Source organism: Falco peregrinus, chromosome 1 (genome assembly GCF_023634155.1).
Source record: "Falco peregrinus isolate bFalPer1 chromosome 1, bFalPer1.pri, whole genome shotgun sequence".
NCBI classification, from domain to species: Eukaryota; Metazoa; Chordata; class Aves; order Falconiformes; family Falconidae; genus Falco; species Falco peregrinus.
The window spans coordinates 125815719-125837963 of record NC_073721.1 but is presented as its reverse complement, the minus strand read 5'-3'; the positions used below and the strand labels follow the sequence as shown (position 1 = coordinate 125837963).

The 22245-nt window shown below is 42.2% G+C and overlaps 1 protein-coding gene across 5 annotated transcripts in view; it reads right to left on the bottom strand.

The window, feature by feature from the left end:
- The window catches only part of MAP2K5 (mitogen-activated protein kinase kinase 5), a 140839-nt gene extending 121800 nt beyond the window's left edge, over positions 1-19039 (bottom strand). For all 5 annotated transcript variants that reach the window (XM_013297336.3, XM_027783355.2, XM_027783356.2 and 2 more), the window contains exons 1-4: positions 18785-19039; positions 11007-11055; positions 5687-5754; positions 746-815 (exon numbers count right to left, since the gene is read on the bottom strand). In XM_013297336.3, coding sequence (XP_013152790.2) covers positions 746-815; positions 5687-5754; positions 11007-11055; positions 18785-18919 — 322 coding nt within the window. In that variant the 5' untranslated portion in view covers positions 18920-19039. The remainder of the gene's footprint in view (positions 1-745; positions 816-5686; positions 5755-11006; positions 11056-18784) is intronic.
- Between the last annotated feature and the right edge of the window lie 3206 nt (positions 19040-22245).

Here is a 22245-nt window from a genome sequence, read left to right as displayed (position 1 = left end):
AAGCCTTATCTGTTTCATCAATTAAGAATCAAGAGATTCAAAGACTGGATACCGAGAGCATCTGAATGAATCAGCGGAATTATGTAATGTATTCGTCTTTTTTTAACCATTATTTGAGTTCAAAAAGAGCACTGCGTTCCCAAAAACCTAACTAGCTGCCTACGGATTTTTGTTCAGGATGTAGATGACCTATTTTTTAATTGCCTCAGCCCACATAATTGATTACATCTTTCCCTGTTCAGAAGAACTATTAAAGTACTTGTGATCATTTTGATACTGCTGCTAAGTGCCCAAATCTCAAATAAAATATGTCACGGATGGTGCCTCTGTGACAGACATTCCTGTTTTCAAAATGAACAATGACATTCACATTCCCAAAGTCTGTTACACCGATTAATGATATTAGAAGACCTTAACAAAGCTCAATTTTCATAAGTATCCAAAACTTAAGTTATTCATCTGCTTGGGTTTGAATACATGCAGAACCATCACCAATGGGTTTTTCAAATGTACTTAAATATGTACTATGCAAACTGACTCTTGTTAGTCTAATTTACTCCAGTAAATTAGCTATTTTATATGCAATAAATGCAGTTTTCTCTACACTCCCCACAATAATGAATTCTTCCATCCAAATTAAGAGGTAAACATCATGTTATGTGCATTTAAACCTCCCGAAAACATAACCGTTGATGAAACAGTTTACTGATATCATCATTGTTGATTAGAATTTGTTAAGCATTACCTCTTGGATATATCTGGAGAGGCTCTATTAACTGTCCATTTACTTGCTGTTCCATTACAGTGGAGTAATACTGCAAAGAGATTAAAGAAAGAGATTACTCAGTAACGTATGAAAAGTAGTAAGAGCACACTTAAGATTGTTTAATTCAATGTATTTTTATTTTTCTTTAAATTGCCACAGTACATATCAGCCACTAGAATGCTTTCTTACTGTTTGCAATGTTCACACAACAAACTGGCATGGAAGGAACACAACCAAGGGGCTGCGATACCCAGCAAAGGGATCTCTTAGTGGCTCAACTATGCAATTTTCAGGCCCACTTGAAACCTAGGAATACCTCAGAAGAGGGAGCAAATGAAACATTGACAGCAAATATAGCAGTTGCCACACCTGATGAAGCCAGGAAAACAAGTCAAATGTGGAAACAAAGAAATGCTGTAAATACAGTAACAAAAAAAACCAAAACAAAAACCAAACAAACAAACAAAAAGGTGCAATTAGTAAGACTCCAAAGGAGAAAAAATCTGGAAATTATCCACAAATTGGTAGTGATGAGGGATAGTCAGGGTAGCTGGGGTCACACCCCTTATAAGCAGAGGTGTCGTGCATTCCCTTAGCGTACAAAATTAATGCACAGTAGGGTATGCAAAACAGAATTACTAGAAAGCCACTGCAGACACAGTGAGACCTCAGACTCCGAAGGAACCCACTAGGAGTGATCTGGGTGCGGGGGGAAGTTTATCAATAAAGACAGGCGAAGAATGGGCAAGAAGCGAGCAAGTACATGAGAACATCAAGACCCAAGAAGACAGAAAATGTGGTATGAGGAAGCCTGAGAAGTGACACAAGGATGAGGATAAGGAGTGGCATTAAATGAAGACATAAACATTTGGATTGAACAAATTCAAATCTTTATTAGCCTTTTTTAATAGACCCTCACCTGAGGAGGGGTGAACACTCACCAGACGGGACATGTAACATCACAACCAGACAATCCCAAGGCGGGAGACAGACCTTGCTGTGAGTTTACTTTCTATAACCCACACATCTCTTATCACAACGTGTTGAATATTGAAAGCACATCACAAAGCACATTTCTTTTGCAATCACCAAACATCTTTGAAGCAAACACGCTGGCTGTGGGCCAGATCTTCATAGCATAAATCAGTGTAGCTCCACTGACTTTCATGCTAATTCTCACCAGCCGAGTGTGGTCTAAGACTTCAGCATGTCACTGTTACCAGTGTTCTGTGATACTATTACTCAAACTGGCAAGAATGGATGTCAACAAGGAAAAAAATTCTAAGTCTCTGTGGAATCAAACACATGTATTTCACTCACACCAATGGTTTCCCACAATGCAAGTGTTTTTACTTACGCAACTTCAAAAAGACAAAAGTTTACTACCTACCGTTACAAAACATTTTTCTTTCCTCTTACAATGGGATTAAACATGAACTACAGTAGCAAATGTTAGATGGACACAAAAGACAATTTACATGCAGAAGCTTTTCAGTGCTTCTGTTTCTCACATACATGTCAAAAACAGGAAGAAACTTCCTTTTCGTTAAAAGAGCTGTTATGAAGAAAATTCCTGAGGGTTTAAGGATCCATGGAGTTCCGCCTCCTGCGTGTACATCTAACACGATGCCTGCTGCTAAAAGCATTTCCCTTATTAAAATCTCACCACAAGATTTTTGAGGGAGGCATCTCGCTCATATTAGTAGACAAACATATAAATCCACGTCTTAAATAACTGTGTGACAAATGCTTCCACCGTGCTTACACAGAGCAAAGCTATTCATTATAAAAGCCCTCTCTTTTGAAACACTCGAGGTTTTTCAGGGGTCAGGACTACTCCACAGACTTATTTTGTATCAGGGGGGTCACAAGTAACATGCCAAATCCTCCCCCACATCCCCAAATCCCTTCAAAAGAAAGCTGTCACCAGTACTAGTAGTTATGGAGCTGTGAAAGAATCTCCTGCTCCACTGGGGGCCAAAATTGCTTAAGAAAACAAACTTTTTTCTTACCGTTTTAGTAGTGGCATTCTATGACCTGAAGACATACATATACACGGTATAAATATATATGACATACTCTCTAGAATAATGAACTAAAATAAACATACATGAGACTGTTTCCTACCAAAAAGTAAAAAAGAAACAACATAGAGGAGGAAAGCGAGAAAAAAACATGGCCCTCTCCATTACTCAAACAGCGATGACAAGTAAATGAAATATCAATCATGTAAGCTGTCAACCTTTTGGGACAGCAATAACTGTTAACAAGTAGTCTGGAAAAATTGTCTGAAAATGACTTGTCCTCCACACATGAGCATTTGAGGTTTCCATGGAAAATTAAGATGCCAGTGGCTATTTGGAACATTGTTCAGGTATTCTTTTTAATGGAAAATTTGCCAGTTATTGATCCAGAGCATGTATCCCTTGCTTTCAGAAAGCTGCAAGCAACTTTCCAATCAGTGGCTGTCAAAAAAATTACTGCCTTTTTATACCATTACAAGACAACAGTTAAAGTGCAACTCCACTGCTACTCAGTGTCCGTCTTTAATTAACTGCAATGCACAACAGGAAAACAATCTTATTTACCATTCCACAATATTTGCACAGGCATAATATAAGGTATTTCTGCATACATAAAACAATTCCAGAACTGCCTAAAATCACTTACTGTCTAGTTCAGAAACCAAAGAACCTAAAGATAAAAGGTCCTGCATGACTCAAAACATCTTCTGCAATTAGTGTCATACTTGCATGGAAGAGATCTGTATTCTCAGGGAATTATTTTTTTGTTCTTAAACTGAAAGAAAACCCTCCACTTTCATTTTGCAGAATACTAGTAGAACTGGAGGCTAACTGTTCCATGTCAAAATTCCTAGAAATATGTGAGCAGCTGTCCAGTCCTCCAAATATTTGTTGCAGGCCTGAAAACACTCAAAAATGAGTGGTTTTCTCCCCTGGTACATTCTTCAAGCTTACAGTAGGTTCATTCCTTTTCTTGTAGGCTAAGGACATTTGTTTTCTTATAAACATATCCCAAAATGACACCTATAGGATGTCACAAAGTTAAGCCATCAATGCAACACTCAAATAGAAAACTCGTTTAAAGCTAAAGGGAAAATTTTCAGAGAAGAAAAGCTGCTGAAGTGGAAAGAAGTCATTTACAGACATCCCATAATTTTTAAGGGAAAGCAGAGACTTGAGCAATCATAACTCTAATGTACTGAAACTTTAACAGTAAGCTTGGAAGCATAGCAAAAAGATGACCTTACAAAGGCATGATTAATCTTAAGACTGTGCCAGGAAAATTCAAGTTTTCCAGTTTGACAGTAAAAATGGCAGACATTTTATAAGGAAAAAAAAAAATAATCAAGAAACACAAGGTGGGGAAGCACCACCAGTGATCTAGCTGTATGAAACAAAAGAACAGAACACCCCCTCAAACAAGCACAAAACCCCCTTGACTGCAGCAAGGATTTTCTTCCTTTCTTTCACACAACTGTCATAATGCTCTTTAATATCAAACTTGTAATACAATGGTTTCATCTCCTCTGGAAAAAAAGACAAACCAAACCTGCACATGAGGGGGGTTTATTTAATAAATCCCTTGAGTTTCACAGAGATCAATCACCAGCATCTGGAACCTGCACTTCTTTCACCCCAGGATTAAGTCATAGGCAACAACTAAAGTCTCTTTGGACCAGGGTCTGCTAACAGACTTCCAGTCAACCAGCGCCCACCCAGCCTTCACCAGGCAAGAAATAGCACGACCTCTGCAGATATCAAAAGGACCAGAATTTCAGTGGGGAAGCCTCCCTGGCACCTAGAAAACAAGAACCCCCTTCATAGGAAACATTGATCATTTGATGTATTTACGTGCTAAGTTCACAACAATGAAACAACATCGTTTTGCAAAAAAAAAACCAAAAAAAACCCAGAGAACATGTGCCCAAGAGGGATCCATTAAGCAGAGACTCAGGCAAGAAGTAGGTGATTCAAGCGTGTCCCTGCTCTGCTTCCTCTGCAACGGGGAACTGAGGACGAGGACTGAACCAAGTCACTAAGTCCCACCAAAACCATCTACAAATGGTACTAAACAGAGCTTGTGTCTGGCATGGTCCAAGTTAAGGCCATTACTATTGCGAGAAGTGCACTTTAAAAGGAACTTGCAGTCCATCCGGCTTAGAGAAAGAATACCCATTTGTCATTTTCTTGCTTATTGACTGCATTTGACAGGAAATGTTAAATGATATTTTTTCACTTACATCTACAACATGAAAGATACACTGAAGCTACATTCAAATTGTTTTGTTTCAATAAGTAACTACATACTTTATTTCTGTAGACAGATTTTATATTTATAGGTATCTAGATAGATTTTACACACATCTATGTATATAAAGGCAAACACAGACACATATATCTCGTATTAAGAAAGAGAAAATACATCTTTAAATCCTCTATGAATACTGAGCCTGCAGCTACAATGAAACTCTTCTGTTAGGAGGGGTGAAACAGTCACCAGATGAAAGTAGATTTTGAAAAATTTTTAGAGCCCAGGGGTTCATTTTTAATGAGCCGTTACTTTAAGTACTGCATAAAAAATACAAGAAATTGATAGTCCATTTAGCCTGCACTATACCTAATGCAAAAGTCATTAAGATGCATTATTCTTAATGTTTATGATATGATCAGTAAGTGTACAAGTCTTTTTTTTTTGTTTTTAAAGTCAAGCATGTCCATATACCTCATGTGATACAGTTTTCAAACACCTATGCTTAACACAGGAATATCACGCTCTGAACTTAATACAGGAATATTGTACTGGGAACACTCCAGCTTACCTTAACGCTTTGATAGAAACAAAAATACAGAAACTGATCAACATGGAAAATACCAGCATTCGTTATACTATACCTACATAGGATAGCATGGCTTTCATTTCTTCATCGCTTCTGACTGTAATCCGATCACCATCCTCATCTTCATCTAACAAAGAAATGTATTACATTCATGAACAATGGGAGAGGGATATTTACAATTTTAGTATGTAAGGTTTTTACTTGGACGTTTAGAAGCAAACAAAAATACTAAGAATGTATAAGCCAACTACACAAGTAACAAGATACTCTTAAATAATAATGTTTAACCACTCCAAACATTAATTAACAAAGACCAGAATTACATCTAAAAAGGGGGCATGAACAAAGTGCTCAAAACTTTGGTCTCAACAGATTTTACTGCCAGAATCTCTCCAGAAGCCAAACACTTTACACAGGCTGCAATTCCCCTTGCTGAAACCCATCAAGGTACTAAGCAAACAGAAAGTCAAGTTTCCAAGTGTGCTTCTATCCTCCCAGATGGATTTAAGTTTTGGCAGCTTCTTTCATCAGAATTACTAGAAATTAAAATAATAATAATAATAATAAAAAGTCTTCCTCTTCCTCCCACTAAAAGCTTCTGGTCTTACTGTCAACCCCACCTCAACCCACCTGCCCTGTGTCAGGTTCCTCCCACCCCTGTGCCCCCATGCCCGTTAGAAATGCATGGGCATCTCTGCTTCTTCATGACACAGCAACACTGACTTAAAAATGGTAACTTCTAAGTGGACACACATCTGCAGTGTTTATACAGAGAAATTTAGATAAAGTTCGTGAACGAGCAAAACCAGTTGAGTTTTTGTTCATAGTGCAACTGTGGGCAAAGGGGAAGCAGAAGGCAGGAGCAGCAGCATCAGGAGATCACGGTTTCGCGACGATGGCTCAGGCACCGCCACAATCGCGCAGAAAAGGCATGTCTGGCGAAAGGGAAGAGGCTGCTGTAGAGACAGAACCAGAGGACAGGGAGCGAGATTCGGAAAGGCTCCAGCAGAGCAAAGCATTCAGAAAGAATTATTAATATGAAGATCTGAAGGAGGAATAGACTTTCCAAAGACATATGGCGGGATTCAGCAGGTGCAGATTTACCAGGGGGGCTCAATCCCCCCCCATTAGCACCAGCTGGTGCAACAACACGCTCCAACATCCCACGCAGCAGTCGCTGAGACACCCCATGCTGTTCCTTCACTCCGATGGGAGCAGTGTCCACCCTGTCCACTCCTGCACCGGTCCTCATGAAAAGCTCATACACTCTCACCGACGGGAGACCTGCACCAGTCACCAGAGGAATGGAAAGACCCCTCCCCTCCAAATCAGTTAGAAAACGTTAATTTATTTTTATTGCTCTAGCTTTGGGGGAGAAGGGAGGGGTTAATGATCTGTCTCCAATTTTTGCCTGCTGCAAATTAAATATCTTGTATAGATACTTATTAAAAACAAACGAAAAAACCCAAAAGCAAAGCCCATTGGTATACAGCCCAGTGTTACATTTTTTTTTTCCCTTTGGACAGGAAGTTCTTTGAAAATAAAACAAGAAACATCAAACTGATACCAAAGAACAGCTGTCAAATTTGCACACTTTTTTGGCCAGAAAACATTTACTGTGGGGAATTTCAGCCATGAAGGCCCATTTCAGTTGGGATATTTAAAAGGCCTGAGACACCCACCTCTGCCTGAAAGCTGATGGAGCTCACTGTGTCAGGACACGTACACACACATGAGGACAGACAGACCAGAACAATTCTGCTCAGGCTCCAAGCTGCAAGCAAGCCGGTCAGAAAGCCATACGGCTACAAAAGAAAAGCACTCTGCCCAAGCTAACCTGCACTGGGAAACCAAGAAGCAACACCCCACCCCCCCACATTACAAACACCTGTTAAATACCAAAGGGTGAGGACATGGAGATGAGCAAGTGCATTTACATGGCTTTGGGACCAGAGCAGAGGCTGGGGCAGTCTGCCTGTCCGTCCCCATCTCTACAGTTGTGCTCTAAATCGGTTAGACAGGAGCTCTCTGCAATCACAGCCCCTGCATATCACATCAACATAAAAAGTGCCATTATGTCCCTGGATGAATACTCACTCTTGCTCCTAGTTACATACAAGAATCTGGGAAGAGATCTGAAGTCAACAAATCAAAATTACCCGAAAAAAGGAGTTTGCTCATTTTGCCTCTGAAAACCTAGCAGGTAATTCTGAGGCTCTAACAAGGAAAGAGCAAAGCAATGCAGAAGACAGAGCAAAACAACATGAGACAGGTAAGAAAGGAAAAAAAGTAACACAAAAACCTCAGAATTACACTTGAAAAATGTACTGGCAGAGAGCTGTGGGACACTGGAAACCTGGAAGAGGAGGAACTAGACAGCACAGCTATGTCCTACAAGAGCCTTGTCTCATGGAAATTTAACTGCTGAACTGCCAAATTGCTAAAACTGCTTGCTAGGGTTACCAGCCTGCAGCAAGCCATGAATGATGAAAAGATTAAGAAGAGTTAGTGAGTTGAAACTGAATGCTTCCTTGCCTGGAAACATTTTAGGCAGAAAGGAGGAGGAGTTGTAAAACTGCTACCTGGCCAAAGCCCAAGTCCTAGTCGCAGTGTGTAACAGAGTAAGAAAGGCTGAAGAAGCAGCTGTTGGAATAGTGAACACAATGCACGCCATGCATCAACAAGAAGGGATCAGAGTAAAACGCAGAGGAGGGGAAACATATGACAGAGGGAGATGAATACATGGAGACAGAAGCTGTTAAACAGGCCTGGCTTGAGGGAACAGACTGAGCTGGGACCACGAAAAAAAAAAAAGTGGAAAATTCTTACAGTCCACTTGCAAGACATTTGTAACAATCACACAACATTCATTTTCAATGATTAAGAAATTAACTCCAAGGTTCTCAGAACTGCAAAATTCCTAATGGTGGTACAAAGGGAATAAATGAAAAACACGTTGATGAAAAGGCAGAAAATGTTACCTGGCATTAAAAAAGCCAAATCTAAAAGAGCCAGGCAATGCTTGTAAAGAGTAAACCCAGAAGCAAATACATCTCATATCTGTGCAGAGATCCTTTGCCACCCTACCATGACATTTAAGTGGGCACAGCCCAAAAACTAGCTCAATGTGACACATGGGTTCAGAAAGATTTCCAGGCTTCTCTGCTTGCCTAGAGCACAGCAATACGATTTTCCAGCACATTAGGGAAGCAAAAGTAGAACCAAAAAATCCTACGTACTGGCTGGATTTTGCTAATGTCACTTAAAATGGAGGAAGAAATCCTCACAAGATACCAAATAGAGTGCAGCAGATGGTAAACAAATATTATGAAGCAATCTTCACAAAATCTGCAGTGTGTCACAAATATACAAAATGGCAGAGTTTGGATAAAAGGATCATAACAGGCCATATGTTGTTAGTGATTTTATTTTTAGCGATGTGTAATACAACAGTGAAATCCACATAAAGGTCCAACAGTAGGAGAAGTGCAGCCCCAGGTAGGAGCCGCAATGGATGGTACGCTGTAGATAACAATAACTAAACAAACAGTAGAGGAGCCTGCACTGGATGGCAATTATCCACATCCGAAGAAGCAATGAAGCAGGTGAGAACGAAGCTTAAGCTGGTAAAATCTAGGCATTTGATATGGAAAAAGTAACCAGAAAAATCGCACATCAATATACATAACATATTTTAGATGCCAGTTAAATGGCAGGGGAAATGGTTTTGTGCAGATGTAAATGACAGACTAGAGACATGAACTGAAAGCACAGAAGCAGATGTTAGAAGACACAATGAAATAAGTATTTCGAGGAAAGTTCTACACATGGTACCATTAATATGGGCTACTGCCCTGATTGCAGCGACTGCTACTGGTGCATGAAGTTCAAACAAAGCTAATGTGTGATGTGGGAGGTATGCAAAAGAAATATTAACATATCATAAAAAAAAATAATGGCAAGGTCTGAAGCCTGATTTTGCTCAGGTCTCTGTAGAAAGTCTTGTTTTAAAAAGCAAGGCAGAAGAAATATCGAGGCTACAGAGAAATAACACTTATAATCTCCATTTTCAGGTTTCTGGCGGTTTAGGAGGGGAAAACACAAGCATATGAAAAGAAAGATTAAAAGCACTAAACAGTACTTGAAGAACCATAGAACAATATTTCCTTTGATTATCTACACACAGAATTATCCATAAAGCTCTAAAAAGGGGAGAAATGCTAATAAGAACGCAAGGCCAGGTCCTATCTTCTTGTAACTGTTCTCTCACCTTCAGCATCACTACCTTACTCATCTAACACTTCTAATCCCCTCCAGCTCTCTCTTGCTATTTCATCTCTATCAAAGGAAAACACAGATTTACATAGAAAAAAATAATAATAATAAACATTAAAAGGGAATAGCAGGAGCTCTCTTCACTTGGACGGAAACTCTAGCTCACTATCTTACCCCCTAAGACACAGCTGTTTGACTCCCCTTTGTAGCTTATTGCTCTCCAGACAGGAAAAAACCCCTGGTATCGCTCATAAAATAAGAACAGGCTTCAAAGAATAGAGCTGAAATAGATAATTGCAGATATAGGCCTGAATCTGCACTAAAATATTCACCAAGAGCTTTCCTAACTCAGCCAATGCATCATACAACCACCTTCATGAGGTGCAAGTGTCCTGACTGACAACGCCAACAGACAGCTTTCTCAGACCCTACACAGAAGCTGTTTTTCCCAGCTTCTCAACCAGATGCACATGGCCTTTCAGAAGTTATTACTGCTGCCCAAGTCTACCCAGGTGTCATTTTCCTGCAGCTCTCATACCTCTTCCAGGAGCTGAAGCTGAATAACTACTGACACCTCCTGCTCTTGCACAGGAGACAGAGAAGATGTTGTATTTAGCTTCAGCCCAGCAGAAGGAAAAAAGGAAAAAATAAAAACGCAGCAGTCCTTCCAGCAAAAAACAGACATTTGTTCCAGTGAAAGGAAACATTAATTTCTAACGCTGCTATATTTGGTACAAAGTCCGTATGTTGTACCGTATTTCTGTAAAGGCTGCTGCTCTTTTGGTTTCTTCCAATGGAGGATTAAAATTTTAAACTTAAGACCTACAGGTACTTTATACTTTTCATTTAATTCCAGCAATATAATTGCAGTGAGGAGTAAGAGCACGGTAAGGTCATGCTGGTAATTAAAGCTATATTGTAGAAATATGCTCATTCAAGATGTGATTAAATAATAAAATATTGCTTAGTTCAGTATCATCATTAAACTTGCATTAATGCATAAATGTTTAACCGTAACATATAATGAACGTAAACATTATTTATTTAAATAAATGACAGCCCTATAATGTGACAAAGGAGACAGTTTATACAAGTCATACTTACACTCAAATGCTGTTGTCGTTGCATCTGGCAAAACTTGACCGATGACATCCTAAAATATAAAGAAGAATTAGCTAATATATCAAATGGGAAATGCCTGAGATGATTTACTCTAAATCATCTTAATGACTCCCCAGCTGCACGCTGTAGACTTAAAGACCTGCTACTCACCACTGCCCCAAAATTACAAACTTTTTAGCACACAACACAAATCAGTACAAGCCACAGCACTCGTCTTCATCGCCACGTTACCTTGAGGAAAACTGTTTTCTTTTCAAATAACTCAATCATAATTGCAAACAAGTCAGTGTGGTCTGTTCTTGCAGTTTAAAGAATCGATTTTGTCTGTAGGTTATAGAAAAATGTACATCTAACTCATCGCAGTCATAAAAAGAGGTTTATGAATGGCTTTTTTACTTAAGAAAGCACGTTTTCTCTCTCAGTCCTGCTTATATCACCCTGATTCCTCCTCTTTGCTTCCGAAAAACTGCCCTGGTCCTCTCTCCCACTGCAACGTAACCTCATCACACAGCTCCATCTCCTGCCCTGCCTGCAGCTCAGGAACAACTGGGTAACAGACAGCTCTGAATGGGTTTAGGGCTGCCATCATGAATTAAAACAGTAGCTGTGAGCCTGAACAAATTTTTTGTTGCTTTCACTCCACAACTGCCCGGGAAAGCGGTGGGACCCAGCAGCCACGTCGAGCTGCCTGCTGCTGCCTCGCAAAGCAGTGCTGTGTCTCAAGATGCTCTCCACTCCACGCAAGCCAGAAAGTTTGGAGGGCTCTTAGTCATTCTTAATTAGAATTTAAACTTCTTCAAAACTTGGTAGAGGGATGCAAATACATCGGCTGCCCTGAAGGAAGTAAGGTTAAAATACCCGAAGAAGTGAACGCACCAACCTGGAAGGCAACCTCCAGCCTCGCCGTTACGACAATACCACGCAATCCCTTTCCTAAGGGATGTGCAACTCGCCTACACAAGCCCATCACAGAATATACCAAAAATATCCAAGTGTTACATCTCTCTGTTATTTTTTGCTAATACAAGTCTTTCCTCTACAACTAAACTAAACCGAGAACATTTTTGAATTATTTTTTTTTAGCCTTTACATACAGCATTTACTCAAAATTCAGTGAAAAATAGCTGCTCAGACTGAAGTCATCCTGGCCTCCCAGTGCATGTGCTGTTGTCAGCCTTTGTGAGGCTGCAATATGTCATGTCAGGGCACGGCATAAATGCACAGCATGGCTTTTTCCTTCCTGCTGCCTGATTTCTCATGTCACGCCATCTCTCCACTGACAGTGTCACGAAGTGATTAGAAATTAATGAACAACAATATTTATGGTAGTACATACCCTGTGAGCATCTCGGGGTGCTAAGCACCCCTTCTCTCCCCATATCAAAGCTTTAGCGATCACTGTCTTGTCACTTTTGATTTCTCTATTTTTTCATTTAGTCTAAACATCGGAAATGAAACATTCTGTGCAATGTTAAAGAGACACAATACAATGAGAAAGCGGCCAAGCAACCTGAAGATTTCCACAGAGCTTAACCGAAGCAAATAGTATTTCTAAAACTTTCTCATGTTGCCTTCTCATTTTAAATGTTAAAATAAATCAATAGTATATAATTTAAACTATTAACTGTATACAAAAGATTTGCAATACAGCTTGCTTAATTATGGAGATTGTAAATTTGTGGAGCAAAAAAAAGGAAAAAAACAAACCCCTAACCCAAAACATTGTCATGTTAACAAAAATTCTCCCATTTAAATACTTCTACAGGGTTTGACAGCTGTCAGCCCTCTGTCAAAAGCCAGCCAAGCTGTAAAGTCTTACCTAAACAGAAGACTGTGCTGTTAACTAATTATTTCTAAATCCATTTAAATGTCGAAAATTCCTCAGCAAAAACACTTTAATTGTGTTAGAATTAAGCCACTTGTAAAAAGTTCTTATGTGGGCACACAGATGCTTCCATGAAAGGGATTTTAAAATTGTTATCAGAAAAGGACCCTAGTTCTGGGGTATTTAAAAACCATATTTAAGAGATGTGTAAGGATGGCACTCGAGGACGGTTCCAACAGCTTCAAATGTCTGCTAGGAAAGCTCCAAGACTCCCAAAGCTGTGACAGCACTAAAACAGTGATAACAGATCTTTTTTATATGTACGTACACATTCTCAGAATAACTTGTTCTATATATCAGGACTTCTTTAAAATGAGTAATAACCAAGTACATGAATTTTTGAACTACACACCGTAACTGCCTTATACTAAATAAATAGTTGAAAACCCTACCAACTGCCACAAAAAACTTTGCTCCGATCAACTTTCAGTATTTCTATGAAACCAACACATCTGAGAAAAACTAGCCTTGCAGAGAGGGGGGGTGTGGTGGGGGCGGAATTACACCATTACTCTGTTGTTATGGTAGTATTTTCATCAGTTACATAAGACTTCCATCCTCAAACATTCAGCAGACCTCCCAGTGACCCAAGCTTAAAGGATTACTCTAAATTTCAACAGATTATGTGTGTGTGATGATGGTTTTCTACTATCACAACAGAGGTCACAAACAATAATATACTACAACTTGTGGACGTGGTTCAAGTGGGCTCACATACATGATAGCTTCTATTCCATCTTACAGAACTGAAAAGCTTCTAACAACAAGGAGAAAAATCAGGGAACAGCAGCTGAAACAAGAACTCCATCAAATCTGCTCTCTAGAAGAGCTGTGGAGCACTTATCTCTCAGGCGAGAAAGCAGAAAATGTGAAAACACTGCTTTAAATGACAGCGTAAATATTGAAACCATGGCCCTCACTGCTGCTTCAGTTAAAACTTGTTTTATCTCAGTACAACATCATGAAGTTATCCTGAATTAACACCAAGTGCTTAAATACTCCAGTGACAGGGGGAAAACGAATCCAGACAGCCTGATGAAAAAAATAAGCTTATTGTAATTCACTTAGTGGTGCCTTTAAAATAAATCTATTTACTGGTAACTTACAGGTCTGCAAAGCTGATATACACAGAACATATTTAAAGTGACATCATGAAGAACAGCTCTTAGCACCTTTGTTTAGGAAAGTAATCAAGCAAATGCCTAACCTAAAGCATACAAGCATTGCCACTTCCATGGGTCAGGTACCGTCCTACCGCATCAAGGCCAACCACCACCAGCGTCAACCTGCAGCTATCAGGCTTTCAGGTTGGAATACCTTCTACACAGTTTAGTACCTTCAAAGGCTCCTCCAAGAGACAGTATTAGAGCAGCTGAAAATTAAGAAACATGTCATTTAGTGTGTAAGGCATTGCGCTGAGCATCTGACTCCAACAGATTATTCTATGGCTATGGACAGGATATTTGGTGACTCTACTGCAGCTTCTTCTCTGAAAAAGGAAGATGGAAATACTCTTGCATGCCAGACTGAAATGCTGCGAGGCTACACTCATTTGTATTCATGAGGCTGTACACACTTCTAGGATGCTAAATTAACAAAAATCAGGTTAAAAAAAAAATATCTTTCTGTTCTCAAAGACAATTTTATGGGGCTTTCTTAATAAAAAGTGGACCATGGGACCTACCTTAGGAGGAACAACAGCCTTACTACACAGGTAATTCCAGGCTCCCCCAAGCCCCTAGTTCCCACTGATGCTAGAGACCTGGGGCTACGCACTTGGGTTTTGGAACTGGCTAGCAAACGTGCTTCTACAGTTCAAGGCAAGGTAGTACTTCCCACAAAACCACTTGGACTGCAGGTACACAGAGCAGGCTGGAGCCTGCTGTGCTCTGGACAGCACCACACAGAGCCAGATCAGTACTAAACAGGGCAAACTACAGGGATTATTCATATCTTGATTGTTCCCCACACAGCAGGAGCTGAGAAGAAAGGGGTACCTTGCAGTCCTGTATCTTCAATTTACAGAGACGTGGACAATAAGGGAAACAGTGGGGTCTGACTGGATTATTACTATTCAGTCATTTACCTTAGCAGGGAACATCTCAGTTCTCCACATTAACTTTAATTGATACTCTTAACAAATAAGCCCTCTGTAACTGCCTACCAGGTGAGTGGAAATTACAGGGAAGGCTGAAGGACAGCAGAAGACTGGGTCAGCCCTACTCCTGCTGTCCCCACCACACTTGGGGCTCCTCCCCAGCTACGTGTGGTGCCAGATCTACCACACTTTAGTGTACGGAGCCTTACTTCATTTAATTTCTGTAGTGACCAGACAAATTAGGCACGCGTGTCCTGTGATGGCACATCCTGAAACACAATCAGTTAGACAAATGAGGGCCTCGAGACATTTCGGACCTTATCAAACTCCTTAAGATTTCACAGTCCACAAGAGAGGGTTTTTGACATGAAAACAACAATCATCAAACGGTACTACTGCACAGATGCACTCCCAACTGACACTGTCATAACATCCGTCATCCCCACATCTAAGATTTCCACTGATGACAAGAGATGTGTCACCACCTACTGACTCACCATACATAACCCAACACTTCCAGGTAGGACAGAGGTATTGCTGTCACCCCTACCATCAATGCAACAGCCTAACAGTGGGTAACTGAAAATTATCATCACCGACGCAGAAGTGACCCGATGCAGACGCCTGTCCACTTCCACTTGACAAAGAGCTGGGACATTTCAACCCAGGAACCGTTCATATTCTTCTATCAATATGTAGAAATAATTCAGTGTGCAGAAGGCCAGAGACAGACCTGCACCTGCAGAGAAGCTGGGTGAAGCAACCCACAGGTGATCTGTAGCAGCCGCATCTTCTCAAAAATACTGTTAACAGTCATCTCAACCTGCACCATGTAGGGGAGCCAAGAGCACGCACGGCCACCCACCTGGCGCAGTTCTCCAGAGTGCTCTGCTGGGCTACATGAAACAACTGTGTACCGGCACGCAGCCCACCTCAGCAGCTGTGCCTGCTGGCGCAGAAGTGCCAACAGCACAGGCACGGGACATCACCAAAGGTTTCATGGCTGCCTCAACACACAGACCTTCCTACACAAACGTCACAGAAATTTGTGAAGAACATCAATGATCACCAATGTGAGCGTAACAGCAAAAACTGAGATTTTGTAAGAAAATCAGCAACGTATGGTCTTGTCATGCTCCACCATCACCTGCTGGTTGGAGAAACTACCACCTATGAAGCAGGAAGCTCAACCTGCTCATAACCAGAAAAATACATTTTACGAAGTCCAGAAGATGTACTAGACAGCTGTAAACAAACAAGATGGGCATCAAAATTGGGTGAGGAGGGGGAAGAATTAGAAACCCCTTTTCTCAGTGACTTCAACAGCAATGCAGAACAAGATGAGCGTTGCATTAGCCAAGCCCACCTGCAGTTCTTGGTCTTTGAGCGGGGATGATTTGTGTGAGCAAACTCGAGGCTTGCTGATCACAGGAACTGCCCATCCAGCGGCAGGTAGAATGCTCTGTATGATCCGTTATATCACAGTCCTTCTGTCTTGATTTGTCATGCTGATTCTATAACAGATCCCCTACGTAACTGCCTCCCTAAACATGAGCAGTGAAAAACTGAGTCCTGAGACATGCCAAGCTGAAGACTTGCCTGACACGTTCTCCTCCCTTTCACACTTAAGCGTGGCCACAGCTCTCAGAAAGCATCACTTCTACATGACTGGAGGTTACTGCAGGTGTCAGTGATTTTGGTTGCTCCTCAAGGTCCTGCTGTTGCGCATTGACCATAATGACTCTTAGAAGCACTTCAGATGTCAAGGGCTCTGTCAGGCTCCCTCCTCAGCATGCTGGAGCAAATTACTCAAACTTGCAGCAGGGCATCTCACTCTAGATCCGAGTTCAGTACTTTGCCCTGATAAAACTAATAAATCAATACAGGTACAGCCTACTTGAGGTACTCCAACAACTGTACTACAGTACTTCAGCTTGTTTGAGAGCTGGCTCCAAAAGGCATGCTTACTTTTAGTATTGTATCACAGCTGATCACACAAGTTCATTTTACCTTCAGGTCGAAAAGGCATCCATTGAACCCAGCAGCAACCTGATGGAGCAACTGTTGGAGCTACAACAGAAACTGCAGGTGCAGAGCCTCACAGGTAAGATATGGTCCAACCACTGAGTTACAGCTGTGCTGCCTGAAGCCTTCTCTGGCTTTAGATACAGGTCCCATACCTCACTGCTGTCCCAAACAAAAACTCCTAGAGCAGCTGTAGGGTCAGCACCCCCGTAGTAAACCATAGGCTCCGGTTCCTACTGCATACACAGTTTAAATTTCAATGGCACTTTCTTCAATCTACTTGTTAAACAGACTACACAGTTCAATTTTAAGGCACACACACCCCCAGCTGCTTTTACACTGAAGCAACAAGGGTGAAAACTAAGAAGCAAAATGGTTTTCTAAAGCCATGCCTTCAACCTGGCAACATTTCTCTACTTTTAAGAAATACAACCAAACTTAAATTTCCAATAATTCTAAAATGCCAAAGGACAGTCCAAGCGTCATCACTTTATTTGGAAAAAAACCCCTAGGAAACGTGAAGCAGAATGTGGAGTAAACCTGGCCCAGCTTTGCACCACTTGTCTCTGAAGGGTAGGGTGGGTTGTCTCAAGCTTGCTGTGTAACTGCTAGAAACGCACAGCAATCTCCAAGGGGAAACTACCCCTCGCAAAAATGGCACCGATCCATCAAAAGTTCTGCTCCCTCTCCTCCATCTATAGAAAGTCTTGGATAACGCTAAATGTTAGGAAGAATGAAACCTGGAACATCTGGAGCCATCCACTCCAGTGACCTCTGCAATCTTCCACAGGCCCCACGTCGAACATTTTGCATCAAGTCAACCCTTTAATTCCCGTGTGTTTTCTCAGTAAAATGCAGCACATTTCAAGAAATTTGCAGAATCTCTCTCCAACATTTATAACAACAGAAGAAATCAAGTATGCACATGATCTGTGGTATGGAAAGATTTTTCTTTAGAGAACTAGTGGCACATGGAGTCTCTGGCAGTGATGTGTTACGTAGGAAGATCAAGGCACGCTGGAGTAAGTAAGCGTGAGCTGCATGCAACGATTAGGCTTTTCTTTGGGCTAAGGGTGCAACTGAGAAGAAATGGTAAGTGGGATAAATATCCGCTACCACTTCTGAGTAAACGGAGGATCCTTGTAGACTTGATGTGCAGAAGCAGCGACAATAACGCAGGCAGGGGTTGAGGGCTGTTCAGGGCAAAGGTGACACAGCAGACCCAAGGCAGAAAACCAGGCAAGATCGTCGCAAGCAAGGGCAGCTCGAGCCCGCGTGCAGAGCGCACGGTGCCCGTGCCCCAGCCAGGGAGGCACCGATGCCCAAACTCCCGAACAACCCCCGCAGTGATGCCCGGTGCCCCCCCGGCACGCCGGGGCGCAGAGGCGCGGGCACGCTGCGCGCCTGGCCCTCCCGCACGCTGACCCTCGGAGCAGCCGACCCTTCGGTGGGCTGGGGGCCACTGCTCGGGTCCCCCTGACCCCCTAAAGCACCGGGGGGCACCGACGCTGCCCCAGGGCTGGGATTTTCCTCAGCCTCCCCCAGAATCACTTTCCCACTAAAACTTTCAGGCGCAGACACGAGGCAGCAAAAAGCCCATTCCTTAAAAAAAGACCCAACCGCCTCACAAAACCACCTTTCGCCTTCCAGGGGGGATTTTTGTTACCACTCCCCCCCCCCCCCCCCCCGCCCCGGGGCAGCCCGCAGACCCCGGGGGCGGCACCGCGTCCCCCCGCCCCCGGCGGGACTCACCAGCACGTCCCTGAAGAGCAGCTGAGGCGCGGAGTGCACGGTCCAGTCCACGGCCCCGCCGTCGGGGATCTTGATGCGGATGACCAGCGCCTGGCTCTCCATGGCGCGGGAGGGGCCGCAGAGCAGCCAGAGCATCCCCGCCCCGCCGGGCTCACATGCTGCGGCGGGCCGCGGGGCTGCCGAGCCGAGCCGAACCGGGCCGGGCCGAGGCTGCACCGCCCCGCCTCGCCCGCAGGAAGGACTCGCTGCCCCGGAACCAAAACGCAGCGGCCGGGAGGAGGGAAGGCTGGAGGAGGAGGAAGGGGAGGCGGCGCCATGTTGCGGGGAGGAGGCGCTGAGCGGCCCGGGCAGCGGGCAGTGAGCCGCGCCAGCAGCGATATAAATTATTCCCCCCCCCCCCCGTTATGCTTCTACTTTCAACACTGTTGAGACAACGAATCAAAAAGAGTCTGGTTCGGACTCCCGCGTTAATTAAAAAGTGTGGAAAGTCCCCAGTGCTTCGAAATTCAGAGTATCGAGCGGGAGCCTGCCCCAGCGACAGCTATTCCTGAGGAACTCGGGGGGGGGGGGGGGGGCTTTTGCCCTCGGGTTACCCCCTCCAGCAGCCCCCAGCCCGCAGGCCCTCGTGCCCACCAGCAAAGCAAACCCGTAAGGTGGGCCCTTGGGTGCGGGCCTGCGGTGTCCAGGCGTCGCTAGCGCCATGCTGCCAGCAGCTCTGCCAACAGCTACCGCAAACCTCGCCCTGGTTCCACATTACAGAACGCTCAGCTAAATACCTCCCACACTGATGTCCAGGTAAAACTCCTTCATCAGAGAGTTTTTCCACATCTGTTCGGCACTGCCTCTGAAAACAGGCTGTTTCACAATGCAGTCTGTGTCTCAAAGCACAGCTCTGACGAAAAAAAAATACCCTTGTTAGAAGCTTACAACCAGTGTCCTCAGCAGCAGAAAAGAATGGTTCTGCACATGGGCACGACACCTTTGTCACCTCCGCAACTGCAAGCCATGGTATGCTACACTGAGCTTTTAAAAGCAAGCAGCTTTTTGCCCAACAAAAGTTGAAGGGATGTCTCTCCGCTCCGCACAGCTCTGCGGCACAAAACTTTCCAGTTCTTTGTAGTGGGAGAAGAACATCTACCTCAATTGTAGGCTATTGATCTGTATGTTTTATCACAACCTCTCACATTATCATATATGAAAAACTGGGCAATTTGAGTTATATTATCAATTTAGAGGGGGGGAAATGGAAGGTATATTTAATTCCTGAAACATCAGGCTTCCTCATGTTAGAATTGTACTTTCTTTGAGCTTTAGAAAAAAAAGGACCTTTCAATGGCCATTAGCAGAGAGAAATTCTCTCTCTGTTCAATAACTTTATAATTTAGTTCCTACACTAGAAATTAATAGAGCCCCAACTCCTAAGTATCTAAGGGATTGGTGCTGCCCACACAGACGTCTTTCTGTTCAAATGAACCTTTTACCTGCAGTCCCTGTATACCTTTCAGTCAGGTTCATTTCAATCAGATTCATTTTCTATTAAATTTTAAAGAATAGGATACAAAATCATAGAATTTCTATAGAACTGCAATTTTTCTAAAATGTCTTTTTCATTTACAAGACTATGGGGAAAACCAACTCAATTTGCCAAATTTGCATAAATATTATGTAGCTTTTCCAGGGCTAATCATAACCGTAATCCTCTGGTCCGATTTGTGTTGATGCAGCTGTAATCAAACTCCAAGGTTTTTTATATCTTAAGAAGTACAGCACATCAAGCACGTGTTCCTTGGTACAGGTTTGGTTTTGCCACATATTTCTTTAAATCCCATGTTCCTAAGAACGTTTCGCTCGTAACTACACCAATATTTGATAGTTAACGTTTATTTTATCATCCTGGAGAACTTCTGCTATGAGAACAGAACTTCACCAAAACCTGGTTTTGTATTTTTCCTCAATGTTGGGGCAAAATCTGTGTAGCAAGAACACAGGTATTTTTTTAACATGTATCATAAAATATTCTTAAAGTTCAGTATTTGACTGCCCTAAGTATCTCCTCTTAAAAGGTTTCTGACACAGGAAGTTCAAGAATTCCAGAAAGCCATATAAAAAAAATAATTAAGCAGTCTTATTTTCTCCACTAAATCCAGATGACACGCTGTCAGCAAGAAATATGCATAATTTCCTATTTATAATTACGTATCCAATGTTATTGTCTATCCACAATGAAATAACATTCAAAATCTGCAAAGAAACAATATCTTAGTTCTTTAATTACAGCAGGATCGTGAAGCTCATGACTTCTATAAACTCTATTTTTATTTGTGTTGGGGAAATATCCTCCCATCACTGCCACAGACTTCCAGGCTGGTTTTATGCTACAAGTGCAAGAAAAACTGTCTCACTGCAGTCTGCTACTGCTCTCTGCTGCTTTCCATTGCGGTTAGAGAGGACAGAGGAGATCTGGAGATGGCCACGTAAAGAACGTAAATGTTTGTTTTCAAGGAAAAGCAGAATGCTGACTCAGAAGAATACTAAAATTATTAGATTTGCCATGATGCGGAATCTCACAGGAGTATCAGTGAGTGGTATGGAAAAAATGCTGTCCCCCCACTGATAGCCTGGAACATGGTTATCATGGTAATTTGCAAGGCCCTCAAAAAGTAAGGAAGTTATATGACTTGTTTCCTTCTCTAATTCCCACTGCAAAGGAAGTTATCTAACACAACTCATTTTCTATCTTTTCAGTATCACAGACATCACATAATTAAGTTTTGAGTCCCTCTACCAAAACTTCATAAAAAGAAGAGGAAGGAAAGAGAGAGCCAACTCCCCTGGCCCTGTTCGTGAATATTCCTGTTCCAGGACCTGTATCTATGAGGTTTTCCTTGTCATTGGTGGGGGGATGTGTGAGCTCAGTCTCAGGAGTGGATCAGGCTGATGCAGGTGAAAAAATGCAGTGCTTTGAACTCACATAGTGCTCTTTACACAGCTTTTATTTGCATACATGCTATTTTTATAATAACCCTTACAATATACCCACAGTAAATATTCAGTGGAAACAAAAGCAGGTAAACGATGCCAGTTGCACTGGGCCCTATCAGGACTTGAAATGCACTAGAACCACCATTAGGACCCAAAACTAATTTCCCCTAGTCCTGTGCTCAGACCATTGGATAGAAGGACATGAGGCACAGGAAGGAAACTGAGGACAGACTCAGAAAGTCCTGTGTTTTCATTATAGCTCCTACTGAGCACTTCTGGGAAATCTTAACATCACTACTGCTAGAATTTGCCCAGCTATGACATAGGAATAGCATGCATTCACCATGTAACAGACTAAATAGTTAACATGTTAACTACATGTCCTAAATGTTATTCGACATGTTAACTATTAAAAAATGTTTTGGAATACTGTATTACCAGTGCTGTAATTACATGTAATTCAGATACAGTATAAAAAA